The 19,734-nt window shown below is 37.1% G+C and overlaps 1 protein-coding gene across 16 annotated transcripts in view; it reads right to left on the reverse strand.

Annotated features, from left to right (window-relative positions):
* AFDN (afadin, adherens junction formation factor) overlaps positions 1 to 19,734 on the reverse strand; it is a 213,548-nt gene that overhangs the window by 55,766 nt on the left and 138,048 nt on the right. For 9 of the 16 annotated variants that reach the window (XM_067535930.1, XM_067535934.1, XM_067535940.1 and 6 more), the window contains 7 exons: positions 16,131 to 16,151; positions 15,246 to 15,391; positions 12,261 to 12,355; positions 9,855 to 10,120; positions 9,196 to 9,339; positions 3,203 to 3,401; positions 760 to 863 (listed from right to left, as the gene is read on the reverse strand). In XM_067535930.1, the coding sequence (XP_067392031.1) occupies positions 760 to 863; positions 3,203 to 3,401; positions 9,196 to 9,339; positions 9,855 to 10,120; positions 12,261 to 12,355; positions 15,246 to 15,391; positions 16,131 to 16,151 (975 nt within the window). The remainder of the gene's footprint in view (positions 1 to 759; positions 864 to 3,202; positions 3,402 to 9,195; positions 9,340 to 9,854; positions 10,121 to 12,260; positions 12,356 to 15,245; positions 15,392 to 16,130; positions 16,152 to 19,734) is intronic. The other 7 variants (XM_067535945.1, XM_067535932.1, XM_067535938.1 and 4 more) reach the window with 1 other exon arrangement.

Here is a 19,734-nt window from a genome sequence, read left to right on the forward strand (position 1 = left end):
ATTTCTATCTTCCTGTCTGTAGGGTCTTTTGGGAAGGAATCCCTTTGGGCAGAAATTGCCATTTTCTTTGTCAGGGATACCACTGCTGCACTGGCTTTAGAAAGGATGAAGAAAAAAATCTTTATGTTCAGGACTTGTTGAGACCCCACCCCTCAGTTACTTCGAAGAAGTTCTGTAGGGGGATGGCAAGTCCTACTTTAGCTCTGGTTCTCTTGATTTCATCATATTATATTTTTGGTAAACCAATGCAATTTTAACAAATATTAAATGTCAATTCCAAAGAAATGAAAAAGAATCGAGAATACATTTGCCTGAAGATTTGGCGAAAACAAAAGCAAGTATTAGATTACTGAATATTCAATACTAATATTTAATTGCTGACTGCTGGTTTACATAGCCCAAAGTAGAAAAAAAATACACAAGAAAAATAAACAGGAAGCCCTGTACACAAATTAAAAATATACTTTCCAAATCTTTTAATAGTATTTTTGAGGAAAATCCCTTTGTCTTCTGCTCCTCCTTGAAAAATTATTTACATTATAATAGGCATTATATGACAAAGATTGGGAAACACTGATATAAGCCGATCTTGAAACATTTCCACAATTTGTTATTTTTCTTTGCTAAGAAGCCACGTATTAAACAGCAACGAAATCTATTCTTTGGAATAAGGATGAAGACTGGGTACAAACAAAATATGGTTTACTGCACGTTAATGCTTGTAGACTCACTCTGAATTACCCCAAAATGAATACCTACTAGCTCAGCATTCTCACGTAACAGGTGACTTTCATAGTCTGCACCTTCAAAATATATTGTCCAAGTGCCTGGTGAACGTGGATGAGGTGTCAGCCTGCAAAAGCCTACAGGGGAAAAAAGCACAAGTGAACATTGCCTCTTACTTGAAGAATCAGCTGGTGAAACAGCTAAAAATAAGTTGTGCTGGTGCACTAATACCATACAGCAATATTTATCCTTATCTGTTTAAATGTTTTGAACTGTATATGCTGAACAAAAGATTACAGGCATGTAAAAATTACACAGTGACAACAAGCACAAGCTAACAGTTCTTTATAGCATCTTCCACCCAATGCACTCTGCAAACATTAAAGAATCATTTATGACTTATGAGCTTGAGCAGTTCCACAGAGGGAAGACTGGCTGTACTCAAGCAGCAGTTCTTGGAAGTACTGTGCCTTTGAAAGACCTGGTGGAACACAGAAGTGGCACTCAGCACTATCCTTATGCACAGCCATCAGACTTGCACTTCTGGTCAATTTCCTCTTCTTGCATATCCAGTAGCGGGATCTAGATTATGTCTGGTTTCTGAATAGATGAGCTAGGAAGCCAGGCTTCCTGATATTTCTTCCCTCTTTTAGTGCACCCATGCGACTGAAAGCCTAACTGGAGCATTAAAGATTATTCAATCTCCCTGGGAGGATGCAAGGAACAATTTTTTTTTTTTTTTTTTTTTAAAAGAAGATGCAACTGAAGCAGAGAGATTAAGTGACTTGCTAAAGGTCACAATTAAAAAAAAAATCTATGGCAGAGAGGGGAACTAAGCACTAAGATCTTCTGTCAGTCCTATGCTTTTGCCCATCGAGTGTTCTCACCCTAATCATGGCTAGTGAAAACCTAAGTTATAGGTCAAACTGCAGATCAATAAAAAATACACCATAAATGCCAACCACTACCTTACAGAAGTATAGCTTTTACTGCTCGCACAAAAAGAAACTTTCAGCAATTTATTTCATTTTAAGTTTATTTTAAACCAATCATTCAGAATTAACCTAATTGGAGTTCTGTTAGAGAGAATTTTGCAGAATATCTAAACAAAGAAAAAATTACTTAAATAATGGCTTACATATGCTGCTTTAAGAATGGATTAGTTTAATCAGTTAAGACACTTTTTACTCTCAAATCTACGCATACTTTACAATTCACTTAATCTTAACAGTAAACAAACTTCCTCTTGCTAAAAAATATCACTTCACTCCTAGAAATTAAGCAGCTAGAAGAGGAAATTTCAAACCTCTTCCATAATATAGACTGCATCATAACAGAAAGATTTGTCTTGTGAACCACCTCCACTTTCCTATCAATTTACAATCATATAATATCCTTGAGAAAACTATAATTGTTTACATGAGAAAATAATATTAGGAAAATATATAATGCATTTTAGCTGTCTTTTAAGGCAATTTTATGTGATATTTTCAGCTGTTACTATTTTAATACAGATTTACTGAAAAATAAATATTGCTCATGGAATAATTTAATATCTTATAGGAATGGGCATTTCTTATATCAGCATTAAATCAGCAAACATGAATTTTCATATACCCATTAACATACTGCTCTCACCAAAAATCAGTCAAAGAAATTTTTGTCTAAAGTACAAAATGGATTTTCCCCATAAATATAGCTTAATATGCCAGGAACTAGCAAGGAATAAAGATGAACAGGAGGTAGAGTTGTGCCAGGTAGCTCAGGTGTTTCTGTAAAGCCACTGGGTGACAAAATAAACCTTTCGCCTCCTACATGATGCTTACACCTTCTCTTCCCAACTGCACTGTTTACATACAGCCTCCTGCCTCTGCTGCCAACAGATGCTATGTGTCCACTCCACTTTTGTTCTCCAGCTCAAGATGTGCCTACGGAACAAAATGGCACACAAATCTGCTCTCTCCCCTTTCCCTCTCCTCTTCTAGTTTATGCATTTTCTCCCAATTTTCTTTCATGCCATGTTTTTCTGTCTTTCTTGTTATTTTTCATTTCTGGAGGATCAGAAGTGGTACAAAAGGAAGGGCCACACAGGGAATGTTTCTCTCTGTCTACAGGTCCATGTATAAAGACTTTGATGTAGGTGGTTACTAAATACACGCTGCCAACACATAGAAGCTCATTTCAATTATATAAAAGCCTGAAATCAACAAGTACTACGCCAAGGGGATTCACAATGTCATAAGAAAGTAAAATTCAGAAAAGTATATAGAAGATTTACATACCATTAAGTGGGGTAAATCTAAATAGTTTAATGAAAGTGTAATGCAAAGGATAATGAAATGAGGATTGAACAATATTGTGATAAGAGGAGGAAAAATTAAAAATTAATAAATACCTCTAAACATACCTTGAGTTCTGTGCTTACTATACTAGAGAAAAACAAATTAGTATACAGTTTAACAGTAGCAGGACTGACCTCTCTGGCATAGTGGATCTAAAAATTCTTGTAAACCATTTGGAATGTTTCTGACCACATCACATGAATAGCCATCTTCTGGCAAAAGAAAAGGAAGCTGTAGATCAGGATCCTCTTCCAGCTGGACTTCTCTGCCATCACTACGAGCTAATTCATCAGCTGTATTTTCTGCAACAGCCACTACATTCTCTATCAACTCCTGGACATAAGACAAAAGGATATTGTTATGTTTAAAGGGCTTCATTAATTACACTACTAAAATACATGTTATCAGAACTTCATGGTTAACTATCCAAAATTCAGGAAATTACAAAGCTAAAATTGCACAATGTACAACCACAACTCTGCCCCCATGCATGGGTCTGTATATTTCGATATAATCTTTATCAAATTCAATATCGTTCAACTTCATTCTCCAACCTTGTGTAGCATCTTCTAATATTTTCTCTTTTTTAACATAAAAGTCAATATACCAATGAACATGTATTAGATATTTTACATGAGGGCTGTATTTTGAGAAATAGTACGTAATCATGTAATTAGAAACAATACTGTAACGCATATGCATGAACAACCAAGTTAAAGTGCACATGCAATCTTACTTTTGATATTTCCTGTCTTGGGTGTAACAAAGTCCAGGATAATTTTTGTACAAGATAGTCTCATTTTATACAAAAAAGATAGGGAAAAAATGCATTAAAATGGGTTGCTTATTCCAGGACATAAAACGTCTGGTGGCTCACTAAAAAATTGATAGTGTAATTCCATAATTTGGGATTAGTTAGCTATTTACCACCAGTATGCCCTGTTCCACACTTCTTAGAAGATTCACTTGAGGAAGAGCCCTTACCCTGCACTATAGTAAATAAATCCACAAGAACCCATATCATAAAAACGTTTGGAATAACCAAAGGTGCAGAGTGAGGCTACCACCTCAACATACTATATAGTGCAAAGCAGCCCTTCATATCTCTCAAAGTTTCATGTACAATTTCAGAACATTTTTCATTGTGCAACTAAATTGGCAACATATGTGTACACAGTGAGGTCTTCCTTAATTGAGCTATTTATGAGCTTAGCTAAAGAAATTCAAAAGCTAACAACTGTCACATCAAGGTCACTTTTCACTGAAATATTCAAAGGGAGGACCATCTCTATGCCATCATTCTCTCTCTGGTTCTTTCCACTCTAATGCTATTCAACCACCACCACATTTTTAAAAATAAATAAGACATTTTGTGTGTCTCTTCTTGTATTCAACCTGCTGAACCATTTTTACTCAAATCTTCTAAAAATGTCACTGCTGGTCAGAGAAAGCCAGGAAAATTTTAACCTGAAATGTGAAAGTTCTGATGCTCCTGAAATACAGCGTTTAAGAAGCAGATATAAAAGACCCCGCCATCCTAACCGTGCCTCAGTTCCTCTCCAAATCAGAAGAAATTAATGTAACACTCCACAGTAGAACAGAGGGAGGGTTAAATAAGGATATACAGAAGCAAAACATTTGTTACTGACATTTGTTACTTTTCTTATGACTGCCTCTGCAGATCCCCTCTGCAATAGACTAACTTGCTAGCAGTGATAATCCTCAAGAGAATTGCTGAGAAGTATGGATGACAGGTACCATCAGCACATGAAAATGCTTTCTTTCACTTCCAGCTTCTTAGCAAATGAGATCCTTTCTACAATGCTCCATGCATTTGTCACCCCCAGGATGAATTACTGTAACTCTTTGTATCTGAAGGTGAATGTCAAGATGATGTACAGGTTTCAGCTGGTACAGAAAGTGGTTCCTGCCTTCTCCATGATTTAGGTCACCATGAGCACATCAGACTGCTGTTTGAGTCCCTCCACTGGCTTCCAGTCAGTTTCCAATGCCAGTTTAAGAATTTGGTCCTAATCTTCAAAGCAATTAATGGATCAAACCCCAGCTCTAAATTACAGCCCAAATTTTGATCTATGAACCATTTTGACAGCTGTGCAGATCTGGAACAACACAGATCACAATGCCCAAGACAAAGTACATGAGAACAGGGATACAGGATTCTCAGTTGAGGGGATCCAGCTACGGAACAAACTTCTAGAAGAGATCAAGCAAATCCAGAGTGACTGTCTTTAGGTAATAATACAAAACCTCTTTGCCATAAGAATGACAGACAAAACAATTAAACACTCCCCATGAAAAAAAAAACCCAATAAAAAAAGTTGAACTAAATCAACCTTAAAAAACAAATAAAATCGAAAAGAAATCGAAACCAAAACCCCACCTTATGCATATTTTCACCCCTAAAAGGGAAAAATGCCAGAGACTCCGTGAAGTCCATTAGGGACTTTGCTATTGCTATGATTTTACATGGAAGACATTCAGATACAACAGTGATACACGACTGTATAAAACTAAGATAGATGGTACCATTAGATAAGAGTCTAAAGTACTGCTCTCTCAAACTAATGTCTGGTCAACATTAAAAAGTTAGATTGACCCAACTACATTGCCTAGGGGTGTGAGAAGTCCATACACACCATGAGCGGAATAGTTAAGCAGATCTAATTCCAAGATGCAGATATCATTAAGTTGACCTCCATCAATCTAGCTGCCACCTCTTTGGATTACCTATGCTGATGGGAGAACCCCTACCCTATTGGTGTAGGCAGCATCTACACTGAAGAGCTACAGCAGCGCTGCTGTAGCATTTCAAGCGTAGGCAAACCCTAAGCATCTGTTCTGTATTGATAATTTAGAGAACAGAGCTTCATGAAAGTATGAATTGAAATCTAGGCAGCAGCTGCAATTTTCAAGCATGCCACAGGAGCTTTAGAGAGTGAGGAGGATTCAGGATCAAAGACTGATGTGCATCACTCAGTACCTCACAGTGCAGAGCCTGGAAAGACCTCAAAGTAAGGCCCCAAAAGAGATGTTGGTTCAAGAACATAAGCAACTAAAAAATCTTGGATCTGAAAAAAATCCCAACTCCCTCAGGTCTCCCAAGTATCCAATGTGGGTGAGTTCAGAGCAACTTGGATCCTTTTCTGTTAGAATCTAGGGCAGTGGTCCCCAAACTGTGGGGCATGCCCCCCTAGGGAGGTATGGAGGCACATTTGGGGGGGGGGGGGGGGAAGGAGCACCCTCCAGCCCAGTTCTGGCCCCAGAGGCAGCTCCACTCCACCCCCAGACCAGTTCTGCCTCTAGCCGCAGCTCTTCTTCCATCCCCAGTTCTGCCCCCCAGCTCCCCCTTCAGCCCGAGTCCCTCTGCTGAGCCAACTGTGCAAATAATGGGGGGTGGGGGGAAGATGGTGGGCAGAATAGATGGGGGAGCGCAGACAGATTCCACTACTAGTAAGGGGGAACATGACAGGAAAAAGTTTGGGCACCACTGATCTAGGGTCCTCTTTTCAGACTTTAAAAATCCCTTTCAGGCTATAACTGACACCTTGCTCTTCATTAAAAAGGAGGTCTTCATGGATTTTAAGGCTTTTAAGAACATCTTGAAGATAAAAAAAGCCACAGGCTGAGAGCTCTTTTAAGGTTCAAGGTGCAAATGCTTCATGTGCTAAACTGCCACCTTGCCTAACTGTTTGAACAGCAGGGGTACTTGCCTAATATTGACATTTTAGTAGAGCAAAAAGCTAATTCTTTGATGCCAGACCTTTTCTCCTCTGAAGCCTTGATAGAGGATAAACCAGCAAAACAAAACAAAAAAGTCCTGCCACACATTATCAAAACTACTATCATAGCTACGTACAATGCATTCATAAAAAAAACCCTCCAAATCTAATTTGAAACCTGCAAAGAATTCAGACTGTTTTCATGAATTAAGCGCTAGCAGAAAGAGGAACAGAAGGACAGTTAATGGGTGGGATCTTTTATGCCCTATGTTCTAGAAATTTTCATCCAAATTGAATGTACGTTCAAGCTGTAATGACTTCACTGCTTTGAACAGTCCCATGGCTGGATGTGCAAATCCTACCTATGAAATAGATCTGCTGAAGAAGTGAGACAGGAGAAAAAATTCATTCTGTAAGTATCAGAGGGGTAGCCGTGTTAGTCTGTGTACAGCAAAAACAACGCGAGTCCTGTAGCACTTTAAAGACTAACAGATTTAATTTCTGCAGGCATAAGCTTCTGGATGTGACATCTGATGAAGTGGGTTACAGCCCACGAAAGCTTATGCCTGCAGAAATTAAATTTGTTAGTCTTTAAAGTGCTACAGGACTCGCGTTTTTATTCTGTAAGTAAATATTTTAGGAACAGAGTTACAAGGAACATTTTAGGAACAGAGTTACAAGGGAGAAAAGTTCTTGATTCAAAAACGCACAGCTCCTTCAGCGATTAATAATAGCACAAGTTACAACATGATAAATTACTTTTTATACTCTCAGGTTTGCACCAGCATGAAAATTACTCCTTCAAGTATTTATGAAGGAGTAAGTAGGAGAAAAAAAATGTATGCAGGATCCTTTCTAGAATAAGATTTAATGCTGTGCTACAATGTATTGTATGTAAAGGTGTATTTACAGGTAGCCCACTGATTCTTTCTAGAATATTTCAATGGGGCAACAGCTCTATTAAGTATTTGCGTCTTCAATTTTTTTTAAGCAGACAATTTAAACTCAAGCCTTCCTCACTGTTGTCTAATTCTTTTATAAATACATGAAGATCAACAGCATTAAATTTATTTATAATCCTTTCATAATGCAGCAAGTATCTCACAGTCTTCTAAAGTTTCAATAGCATATTTGGGGTATTTCCAGATGTACTGAGTTTTCTCTAGTATAAAATGAATTCTGGTATCCTGAATACCACTATGAAGTAACTACCGATACAGGCTGTTGCCTTTTTTTTTTTTTTTTTTTAAGCAAACAGCAAACACTTATTACTGCAAAGAAGATAATTTAATAAATTTTTCCAGGTTTCTAGCAGCACATGAATGAATAAAAAAAACGATGGGTGAATCTTGCCTGTAAACTGGCAGTTTAAATGAAGCTATGTTTCGTAGTAAAGAAGGGAGTATGGGAAATTGTGTTTATTTTCAAGTCTAGGCCATATTCGCAGAATTTCAGTTGGTAGAGTCAGCTCTACCCAAGTTATGACAACTTCACAAACGGTTCAGAGCAGGAACACTTCTAAACAACAAGCGCTTGCATGTGTACACTAACATATTTGTTGCCGCTATTAAAATCAAGTGTTTAGAACACTAAAAACATTGCTTAAACTTTTACCTTTTTAATATGAAAAAATTCCTCTGAGAACGAGAAAAAGCTATCCTGTGACTTATGGCTTACTCCAAGACTTTAGGGTATGTCTAAATTGCAGGTGGGAGATGTGATTCCCAGCACAGGCAGACAGACTTCGGCTAGCTCAGCTGGAGTTAGCACACTAAAAATAGCAATACAAACCTTATGCCACGCATGGCTGGCAGACTGGGCTAGCCACCGCCAGCACGACTGCTATTTTTTAACTATTTCCCTGCTACTTTTAGCGCACTAGCTCACACAGAGCTAGCTCAAGGCTGTCTACCGGTGCTGGAAATCAAACTTCACAGATGCAATGTGGACATACCCTTAGTGTGCTTAAACCCCAGCTGCAATTCTGCACACACAAAAATCCACTGGCTTTTGCACCAAAAAAATTTCCAGACTTCTTGTTATTGGGCAAGATTTATAGTATTAGACATTATTCAAGTAATTGTTTGGCCTTAACCTTCGAACCTTCAGCAGACCAAAGACATAGGTATGTATCCATTTGTTTACCTAAAGATGTTTCCAACAGCCTGTTTTGACTCAGATGAAGAATTTGCACCTACTCTTTAGAGAAAATGAAATATCTGATCCTTTCATTTAATTTCTACATGTTCTCACTACAACAGCTATAAAGGTGATGCTATTCAATCAATATATTTATTATTTTACAGGCAAATGGTAATTAAATTCTTTAGACAAAATATTTTCCCCAGAAATGTTGAACAATGCATTAAATGCCAAGATTGACTTACTGTTGGGATAAATGGTTCATCTGGAGCACAGTGATAATTCTGCAACAATGCCTGTAGCTGTAGAGAATTCAACTTAAAACAGGTACTGTTAATATTTGGAATATCATCATGTGAGTACTTATCCATGGTAAGTAGTGTAGTTGCCTGAAAAAAAAAAATCGGCAGAGACTTAATTATAATTTAAGAATGGAATATAAAATCATAGCCCTTATTAATTTCACAGTTTCCTTTCATCTAGAGGTAAGGCAGAGCAAAGGACACCATGCAGCAAGAAGCCAGAATTGCAGAATAAGTGATGTAAATTTCATTTTCAAAGTTTCTCTCCTCTTCTGCAACACAAATACTCTGTCTCTTAGTTCAGGAACCAAGGGAACCCGAAATGAGGTAACAGTTTAATTTCCCAGCTACTATATCTGTGCAAACTAACCAAACTCAATGTATCAGGGAGAAACAAATTTGATTCTGTTGGGAAAAAAACATACATCCAGATATTCATTTTCAGTAAATGGCACACTAATATTCTAGGAGAGGTTTTACAACTCTATACACCAAAGCAGGGTTCTAGAATACATTTACACAATTACACTGTGTTGTATTCCAGAAGGAAAAAACCTTAAGGAGTACATGTTTCACTGAGAACCAAGAACACAAATTCTCACCTGCACTATCCTGCTTAGGTGGCAATCAGCAGCCAGCTCTAGGCCCTGTTTTTCTGCCCAGGCCTCAATATGTCCCAACTGCTGACGGATGATGGCTCCCCAGTAATGTGAACACAATCCTGAATCTGGGTCAGTAACCAATCTATTAAAAAGCCACATGTTGATAAAGTGAAAGAGCTGGGAGAAGAGCTGTATAGTCAGTGCAGCATTCACTCTACATCGTCGCAAAAGGGACATAGCTCCAGTTAGTGTATGCAAGACATCATCTACAGAGACAAAGAATGTTTTAGTACAAATTAGTATTTATGGTTTAACAGAACAGTAGGTTGAGGCACCCAACCTGAATTTAATATTGATATTAGGTACTACTACATGAATTATGAAAGACAAATTAGACCACTGTTCCAGAACACCTACCTACTTGACATTTATTCCATAATATATTTCAAGAACTTAGCTGATAAATATCTATTTTAAAAATAGAAAGCTAAGTGTATAAAACTGAATCTTCATAGCTTTTTTTAAAGCTATGCAAGTACAACCACCAACTAATTATACTTTTTAGATTCCAACACAAAATGCATTAAAAAATTCTTGTAAGTTAGAGTTCCTACGCATACAACATATTTTAGCTGTTTCATACTAGTAATAAGCAGCATGCATTTTGGCAGAAGACGAATAAGTATTGTTTTTCCTCTTCTAATGGAATATAGCCAAGGATTGAATTTGTAAGCCCAAATTAATATATGGCACATAAAGTAGTTAAAATTGCATAAAATGTCCTCTTGCTCACAAATGCTTCCGTTTTTTAAAATTCTAATTCCTCCTTTCTACCACTACATTATATAACAGACACTTTGCACTTCTACGAGCTTTAACTCAAGCAGGTAACTAAAAAAACTGATAGAAATTTCCTGACAGGGAAGTTTATTAATAGTCTATAGAGCACGTTTAGCTTTTCAGATAAAAAACACTATCACTAATGCCCAAAGATGATGGTGGTTGTTGGGGCGGGGGATGTTTTGTTTTGTTTTTTTAAAACATATATATGGAATTATTAGCACTAGAAGTTCTTATTAAATAAATCAGCCATATTTTCACCTTTGCTCAAAAATATAAAAGAAATGTGGTTAACAAAAATAATCTCCTAAATGTTTCAGTGCTAAAACCTAAAAAGTTACTTGAAAATACTTAGTACCTAGACAGTGAATACCAGGATAGACTTTAATGTGAAAAATGTAAATCGAGTCACATCTGAATGTGTAGAGCAGATTCACATTATTACCTACTCAGCTTTATATGAATTCAGATCTCAGAAAGAAGTAAACATATCCTTTTGCTCCACAGTGCAGGTCACCATGTGAGAGCACAGTACATTTTTCAGTCAAATCAGAATATTGTATCTTTCGTTGCATACAATATTATAATTATGACGACAGACATTTTTCCTGAGATTTTAAGGTATTTGCCAGCAAATTTGCGAGCAAAAGATCAAAATGAAGGTTGAATACTTTTTAAATTGTAAAGAAGGGGTTTCACACTTGAACAAGCTTTAATATGTACTAAAAAAAGCCTTTTCCTAGTTTCTCATTTTTCTTCATATATGCTAGTTTGTAAAACTATTTTTTAAATAAGAGTTTTTTCTAGAGTAGCCCTTCTTTCTGCCCCCACTTGATCCTACAGTTAAAACATAATGCTAAATTTTTTTTTATTTCCATACAACCATTTGTAATATTAAATGTAAACTTATGACTATCTATATATATGGTACCCATCACCATAGCAAATGACTATTTCAGGATCATGCAAGAGAGGAAGCTAGACAATGACACAAACTCTTACTCAAGCCAAATACCTGAGGTAAGAGTAAACTACAAGGTGAAAAACTGCTTTTTAGTCAATATTTTTGTATTTTTTAAAAAATTCCTTAACACAGAAAACTTCTAATTTCAGAATGACTTTCAATCTTCCTATCCAAAAGAGTTAAACTTTATATTTTATTTTTAGACTAACGTAAATGTTTTACCTAAAAGTATATTATTTAATAATTTTGGCAGTGAAAGACATACTAGTAAATGCTAATCACCTAGAATTCCAGCTATTACGTGGATATACTCCCCACTTTCCAAAAGCAATTTCTTAATCTAAAACACTGACTAGACAAACATTTCAAGTGTTCTTCCCAAGACACTGGCTAATGTGAGTGTCTTTTTAAAATAAAGAATATTGTTCATGTAAATTCCAACCCTAAGAGCCTAGTCTATTATCCAATAGTGGATTTACACACCACTAAGGTGTTAGTAAGAAAATGTAAATTTCACATCAATGGTAAAATATACCTCAACTAAATCCATTAACAGTGGCTGTTAATAGCAAGAGGAAAAAAAAAACACAAATGAGTCTAACCTATTTTAGGCCTTTGAGGATTATTTTCGTCTGGATCATCAAGGAATGCTGGCATGTAATTATTAAGCTCTGACTGAAGACAGTGAACTAAATATCTGAAAAAGAACACAATTTTGATTATTCAATACAAGATAAATTGCTCCATGTCTAGCTGGCAGCCGGTAACAAGCGGAGTGCCCCAGGGGTCGGTCCTGGGGCCGGTTTTGTTCAACATCTTCATTAATGATCTGGAGGATGGGGTAGATTGCACCCTCAGCAAGTTTGCAGATGACACTAAGCTAGGGGGAGTGGTAGATACTCTGGAAGGTAGGGATAGGATACAGAGTGACCTAGACAAATTGGAAGATTGTGCCAAAAGAAATCTGATGAGGTTCAACAAGGACAAGTGTAGAGTCCTGCACTTAGGACAGAAGAATCCCATGCACAGATACAGACTGGGGACGGACGGGCTAGGAAGCAGTTCTGCAAAAAAGGACCTGGGGGTTACAGCGGATAAGCAGCTGGATATGAGTTAGCAGTGTGCCCTTGTTGCCAAGAAGGCTAAAAGCATATTGGGCTGCATTAATAGGAGCATTGCCAGCAGATCGCGGGAAGTGATTATTCCCCTCTATTCGGCATTGGTGAGGCCGCATTTGGAGTATTGTGTCCAGTTTTGGGCCCCCCCCTACAAAAAGGATTTGGAGAAGTTGGAGAGAGTCCAGCGGAGGGCAACGAAAATGATTAAGGGGCTGGAGCACAAGACTTATGAGGAGAGACTGAGGGAAGGAGGCTTGTTTAGTCTGCAAAAGTGAAGAATGGGGGGAGGGGGGGGGATTTGATTGCAACCTTTAACTACCTTAAAGGTGGTTCCAGGGAGGATGGAGCTAGGCTGTCCTCAAATGGTAGTAGATGACAGACTAAGAAGCAATGGTCTCAAGTTGCAATGGGGGAGGTCTAGGTTGGATATTAGGAAAAAGTTTTTCACTAGGAGGGTGGTGAAGCACTGAAATGGTTACCTGGGGAGGTGCTGGAATCTCCATCTTTAGAGGTTTTTAAGCTGTGGCTTGACAAGCCCTGGCTGGGATGATTTAGCTGAGGTTAGTCCTGCTTTGAGCAGGGGGTTGGACTAGATGACCTCAAGAGGTCTCTTTCAACTCTAATCGTCTATGATTCTATGATACTTGAAAACTCATTAAAAATCTTATGTACATGTCAAGGTTTTCTGAGCAACTATCTTAGAAAAACCCTCAACATCAGATGGCCAGAAAGGAGAAAAAAAATCACAAATGAAAAGCTTTGGTGGAGGATCAAACAAAAATTCATAGTACAGCAAATTATGGAATGAAACTGGAGACAGCTAAGACACATACAGAGGAAAGAACTGAACAACGTAACAAGACAGACACTGGACCAGAATCCCCAGAACAAGAAGCAGACCAATGACAACTTGGAATCACAACAGAAGCAGAACTGAAAAGCATCAGAATGACATGGGAAGAAGTGAAGACTGCAGCAAGAAACTGCCAATGGAAGATGGTGATGAAGGCCCTGTGATCCGTTTGGAAAAAAGAGTTAAGTCTAGTAAGTCTATCTTGCCAACGCCTGTTATTTGCTTATTATGACTTTTTCTTTTAGTCGGTTAAGTGATGTTTTGAATTTTTATTCAAATTTTCTTTACCAAAAATTAAAGAAAAATAATGGAGGAAACCTTCCAGCTTCAGAGGGCAGGAGAGGTGAGTGTGGATCTACACATAATACTGAGGTCTAAAAGAATTCTGCTTTCATACGTCATTATTCTGAGATCATGAAGTTACAGCTGTCTTTTCCAATAAAAACCCCTCAATACCAGAAATGATTATGAAAATGTGTGTTTACAGAACAAAACATAACTCCACCTAAATCACTTCATTAGAACATTTGAAAATGACAGACCATAAACATATTGCAAAGACATCCCAATACTAAAAACCAGAATTTGGAACAGCTGGTTTACCTTCATGAAACACAAGAGGGGCAGTATGCAACCATTTAAACTAAACAATAAAAGAGAAATTAGTGCTGAACAATGCCTTCATGTTACAAAAACTGAGCATTAAATTGCATCCTCTTAAACTATGGTAATACTCGATCCAAAAATTACAACACAGAAAAACATTTGAAGGCACAGTCAGGTTTCACAGCAATCAGCTTGAGGAAAAGGAATTATCAGGATTACAATGATTTGTTAACACAGTATATACTCTAAGGGTAGGTTATGTACATCTTACAAGGTTTGACTTGTCTGGATAGTTCCATGAACACCGTTAGTGCCATATAATTTATATAAATAAGTATAAAAATAAAGTTAACCAACCTATTTCCACCCCTAAAGACAAAAATATATAGATTTTATAGTAAGAAAGGATTAAATACAAACTAAAATAAAAAAGGAAACCTTTATTATTGCCATTTTTATGAATAGCTCCAACTATTATTATGGGCTAGTACAATGCTACAGATAACTATTGATTAATCCACAAACCACCTAACTGGGGATATTAAGCTACATGGCGGCAGATGCTGACCAAAATGTCAGAAACAATATGTAGTTAATAGCAACTTTGACTGGTATTTCAATATTTTCATGATCAGAGGTGTAAAAATAATTGGCTAGCTACTGTTCACAATTATAAAAAGGTATGTATACTGATTTAAGCAAATATAGCTAGCACCTAACCACCAAGAAAGATAGGATCTCTGTCGAATTTGCTTAGCAAAGAACATGAGGAAGTGATGCAGTTTACATTCTCACTATAGCCCAAATGATCCATCTCCATGAAATAATTAAGGGAATGGAATTCTTATCCACTCCCCATGTATTAAAACCACTTTGTAAAGAAACACAATTAAAGAATCATGACATGTACAACTTAGAAAAATGCACAGTACTTTTCAAAATTATAGCAATAAAGCCTAATACTTCCACATGGCAAATACACAAAAGAAACAAAATTCTGATGTCCTTACTTGAAAGCCATTTGAACCAAATGTGCCAAAACGTCTTGTGCATCTAAAGTAATTCGGCTAAGGTCTCGGTCTTGCTTAATGAAGTTCAGCAATTCAGATGCATTTGCCATCCAAAAGGCAAGTGCCCCAGCAATATTCTTCTGCTTCTGTAAGTAGAAAGAAAAGTAGCAAACAATACAAGGCAGGTCCTTTCTGATCAGAAATTATTAGATTAGAAGAGCTCCAAAGATAGACCAGTACCTTTCCCATCTCAGATACCAGATATTTGCAAAATATTTTTCTATATATATAATAAATGATAATACTGCAATTGTGCCAACAAAAGTTATGTTTTAAATATATACAGTATGTACAAAATTCTGTCCTGTTGCCAACAGTGAAATCAATGGAACAATGGTATTAGCATCTAGTCAGTCAATGCTGAAAGCTTAGCTATATGCATTATCTGGTAATCTGTGTGCACATAGGCACGTATTTGCGGTTACCCACTGCCACCCTGATACTGCTAGTCACTGGCTTTGACACCAGGCAACTCAGTATCAAGTACTGATCTATCTCACCATCTCCCGACCACAAATGCCAGGTTAGGCAACCTCAGATGAGATCCAAAGAATAGGAACCACAGACAAAAAAAATAAATAAAGGGAAGAAAAAGAACTTTGGTCATTTCATATCCACACTGAAGTGCGTTAAGCAGAAATTATGGAATGCCGATAAAGGTTGCGCAGTCAAAAAAGAATTTTAGTACTGCATGTTCCAGTTGCTGAATGAGTGTTATGAACTGTTCAGTCCAGCTGTTTGAGTATTGTATTTTAACATGGAAGCAGCATGAGAAACTGAGCTAAGCCAACATAGCTAGGATCAGTTCCCAGCAGTATATCCTACCTGATCAACCTGGTCTACCTCCTGGAGAAAAACGGACGAAGGAAATCAAACAGAATAGAAGAAAGAAACTTGTGAACAATCATGGTAGTTTTAGAAATCAAACACTAAATATGAAGGTATAACACTTATGTTCACAAATATATCTAAAATCATTTAATCAGTGGCTGTGATACAACTGAGACCATTTATATTTTAGGTGGACCCAGTAATATGACAGTAAAGAACCAAAGTGCCAATCTGGGATATTTAATTCAAGGAATGCCCTTGAACTTCGGGCTGTTCCAGAGTCAATGCATCACAGATATTCTGTAGCGCATCCTTCAAATCACTCTGTAGCAGCATGAATACAAACACCAGACAACTACTTGCCCACAGTACTGAAATGAAGATAATGTACAAACACAAACAGGGACAAAAGGAAAAATTAAAAAATAAAATACAAAGGGGGAACAGATTAATACATGGTTTTCAATTTTAAACAATGGTTTGGGTTTTTTAAACACAATGAAAAATACTGAGTCAAATAAAATACAGTGCCGACAACTTCCAAAGTTCTACAATGCTCAACCTACGCTAACTATGAATTAAAGCAGAAGGCAAAATATAGAGATGCCTAATATGTATTAAGATAATTGACTATTAACAACAAAGCTCTTACCTTACTATTTCCTTATTATTTTGTATTTCTAAGGTATTGACTGACATTGCCAATTCTAACTCTTTAAACTCTACTGGAAATTGTCCCCCCACAGAACTCTGAACTGACCTATGACCAGTAGTTTATTACCTACAAAGGAGATACTCTGAAAGCAGACATTTGGAAATCTTGGTGGGTCAGTGACACATATAATGATTTAAGATCAGCAAAACACAAAACCAGGTTTGTTTATAAAATAATGAAAATAGGTTGCCATGTTGCTATTCAATAAACATATTTTACTTCATTACTCAGCTTTTTCAAATCCCTCTATACAATTACTCCCTATCACATGAAATCTTAACCTTCTGTGCTGTTGATCATTCCTACCACGAAAGATTGTGAAAATACTTCAAAAAATAATTTTAAGAGTAGCTTTTGGAAATTATGCTAGAAGTATCAAGTCTCTTTATAATTCTGATAGGCAAAATCAGAATTTTGACAATTTCCTCCCAGTCCCTGGCACAGATGTTTGTGTGCCTTCCTCCTCTAGCTCCTCCATCCGGCTCCAGTGACTTCATCCTATCTACTGGTCTCTCTTGCCCCTCTCATCAGTTCCATTTATCCTTTTCCTCAACCTCTCCCTCACCTCAGGATCTTCCTCTCAAAATACAAGCATGGTTTTAGTCTCTCATCCTAAAAACCGCCACCCTTGACTCCATTTGCCTCATCAACAACTGTCCTATCTCCTTTCTTCACTTCATTTCTTAGCTCACTGTACATACACTATCTAGAGCTCCTCTCTTCCAACTGCATCCTGTATGTCCCTCCAAAATAGCTTCCACCAATAGCTCTCAAAGTCTCCAATAACCTCTTCCTGGCCAAAACTAAGAATTAGTATACTCTGTCTTTATCCTCAACCTGCCAGCCACCTTCAGTACAAGTAACCATGCTCCTCCTGAAATCTTTGCTTCCATGACTGTCCTTTTCTGGTTCTTCTCTTAGCTCTCTAATCACTCATTCTCCTCATCCTCCCTCTTCTGCAGTGGGTTCCCCAGGGTTCAGTCCTTGATTCTCTCTTCTCCCTTCGTACCTGTCTCAGAATGATCTCATTCACAAATATAAATTCAACTATCATCTCTATGCTGATGTGTCTCAGATCTACCTCTCCACTCCTGACTTGTCTCCTTACATCAAAACTGAAGTATCAACCTCTCTGACATCTCCTCATTGATGTCCAGCCATCAGCTTAAGCTCAACACGGCCTCAACAGTGGAAAACAATACCATCTTCCCTGTCATTCATCTTTCACTCATGCTTCTCTCTAGATGTTCACACCCAGACCATATCTAAAGCCTGCCACTTCATCCTGCATAACATTTGTAAGATCAGACCTTTTCCTCTCCATTCATACAGCTAAGCCTCTTATCTTGGACCTCATTTCATATCTTGACATCCTCTTCAATGACCAACATGAATTCCCTCTTGCTCCACCTACCTCCATTCAAATTTCTGTTGCAAAGATAATCTTCCTAGCTTGCCACCTCAGTCATCATCACTCTTTAAATCCCTCCATTTGCTACCTCTTCTCCACCACATCAAACTCAAACTAATTGTCTTCACTTTTAGGGCTCCTCAGGGTCTATGAGTGCCCCACTTATTATCTCGAGACATGAGCCTCTGCTCTCATTCTTCAAATGTCAAGTCTTGATTTCCCGTTTATAAAAATTCTTACAAACACCATTGCACTTTCTCCATTGCCACCTTATGCATGGAGGAGTACTTTGTAAATGTCTGCAAAGCCACCTCATTGTTCTTCTTAAAACTCTTCTCCACTGTAATGCCTATGAAAAGTTTAACAGTTGGTTTGCTGTGATCACAGTTCTTCATGCTGACCAGCACAATTTCATTGTTTCCCTATCCTCCACCCATCTATTTGTTTTATCCACATGTTGTTTATAGTTTTAAATTTAGATTGCAAATTCTTTTGGGGACAAGGATTGTGTCTCTGTTATATATGTGTACAATGCCTATCACAATGAGGCCCTTAGCCCCTAGGCATCAATGAAAACAAATGATAATACACAAATTTAAGTATAATGGTCATTGATTTCTTGATAATTTTTAAGAGAACACTTATGTAATCTTATGTTGTATGTATTATGAAGAATATGGACTTTAATGCTCGTGCTGAGAAAAAAACCTGCAACTGCCGAGTTAGTGCTATTAGTAATAAAACACATGAAATATAACTACTTTCTCAAGATATTGTGGGAAAATTAAATACAGTAGAAGCAAATTTTAACAACAGTGAAGAGATAGTACAAGATATTCCTTTCTAGATTTCAAAGACAAGGCTGTGGACCTGATCCTTAGAACAGCAAAAATGTCATAGGCTTCAGTGGTATTTTTGTATATGCAAGATCAGGTTTCTTATTATATACTAAAACTTTTATCCTGATATCTTAAATTTCTCTTTGTGCAAGACTGGTGTCGATATCAAATAGGTCAAGAAAAAAAAAATTCTGAATGTTGTAATATCTTTATGTGTACACAGTAAAAGGAACAGGGCCAAAACATTCCTTTTTTAAATTAAGTATTTTCAATACGCCACTCCACTGATCAACAAATACCTGTATTTATCAGGCTTTACTAAAAAAAACAATTACAATACGCTTCAGAATTGGTTAAGGATCAGAAATATTTCAAGGAAAAAAGACTGCTTTCAGAATTGTTTGGGGTGTGATGGATTTTTTTTGGTGGGGAGGCTTTGCTATGAGGAATGGGGAAACGTAATGTGGAGGTGGAAAAAATAACCCTTACTCTTGTCCTATCGGTATCCATCAAAGCCACAAATTTCTCCTGGGGAAATGTAGCTTACTATCTCTCAAGAAAAAAAAAAAAATCTTTACAAGAAAAATAAATAAATACTTTACAGGCTGAAACTCAGCAACCTTTTGAGTGAAG

This window comes from Emydura macquarii, unplaced genomic scaffold (assembly GCF_026122565.2).
Source record: "Emydura macquarii macquarii isolate MOO-44397 ecotype Brisbane River unplaced genomic scaffold, CSIRO-AGI_Emac_v2 contig_3517, whole genome shotgun sequence".
NCBI classification, from domain to species: Eukaryota; Metazoa; Chordata; order Testudines; family Chelidae; genus Emydura; species Emydura macquarii.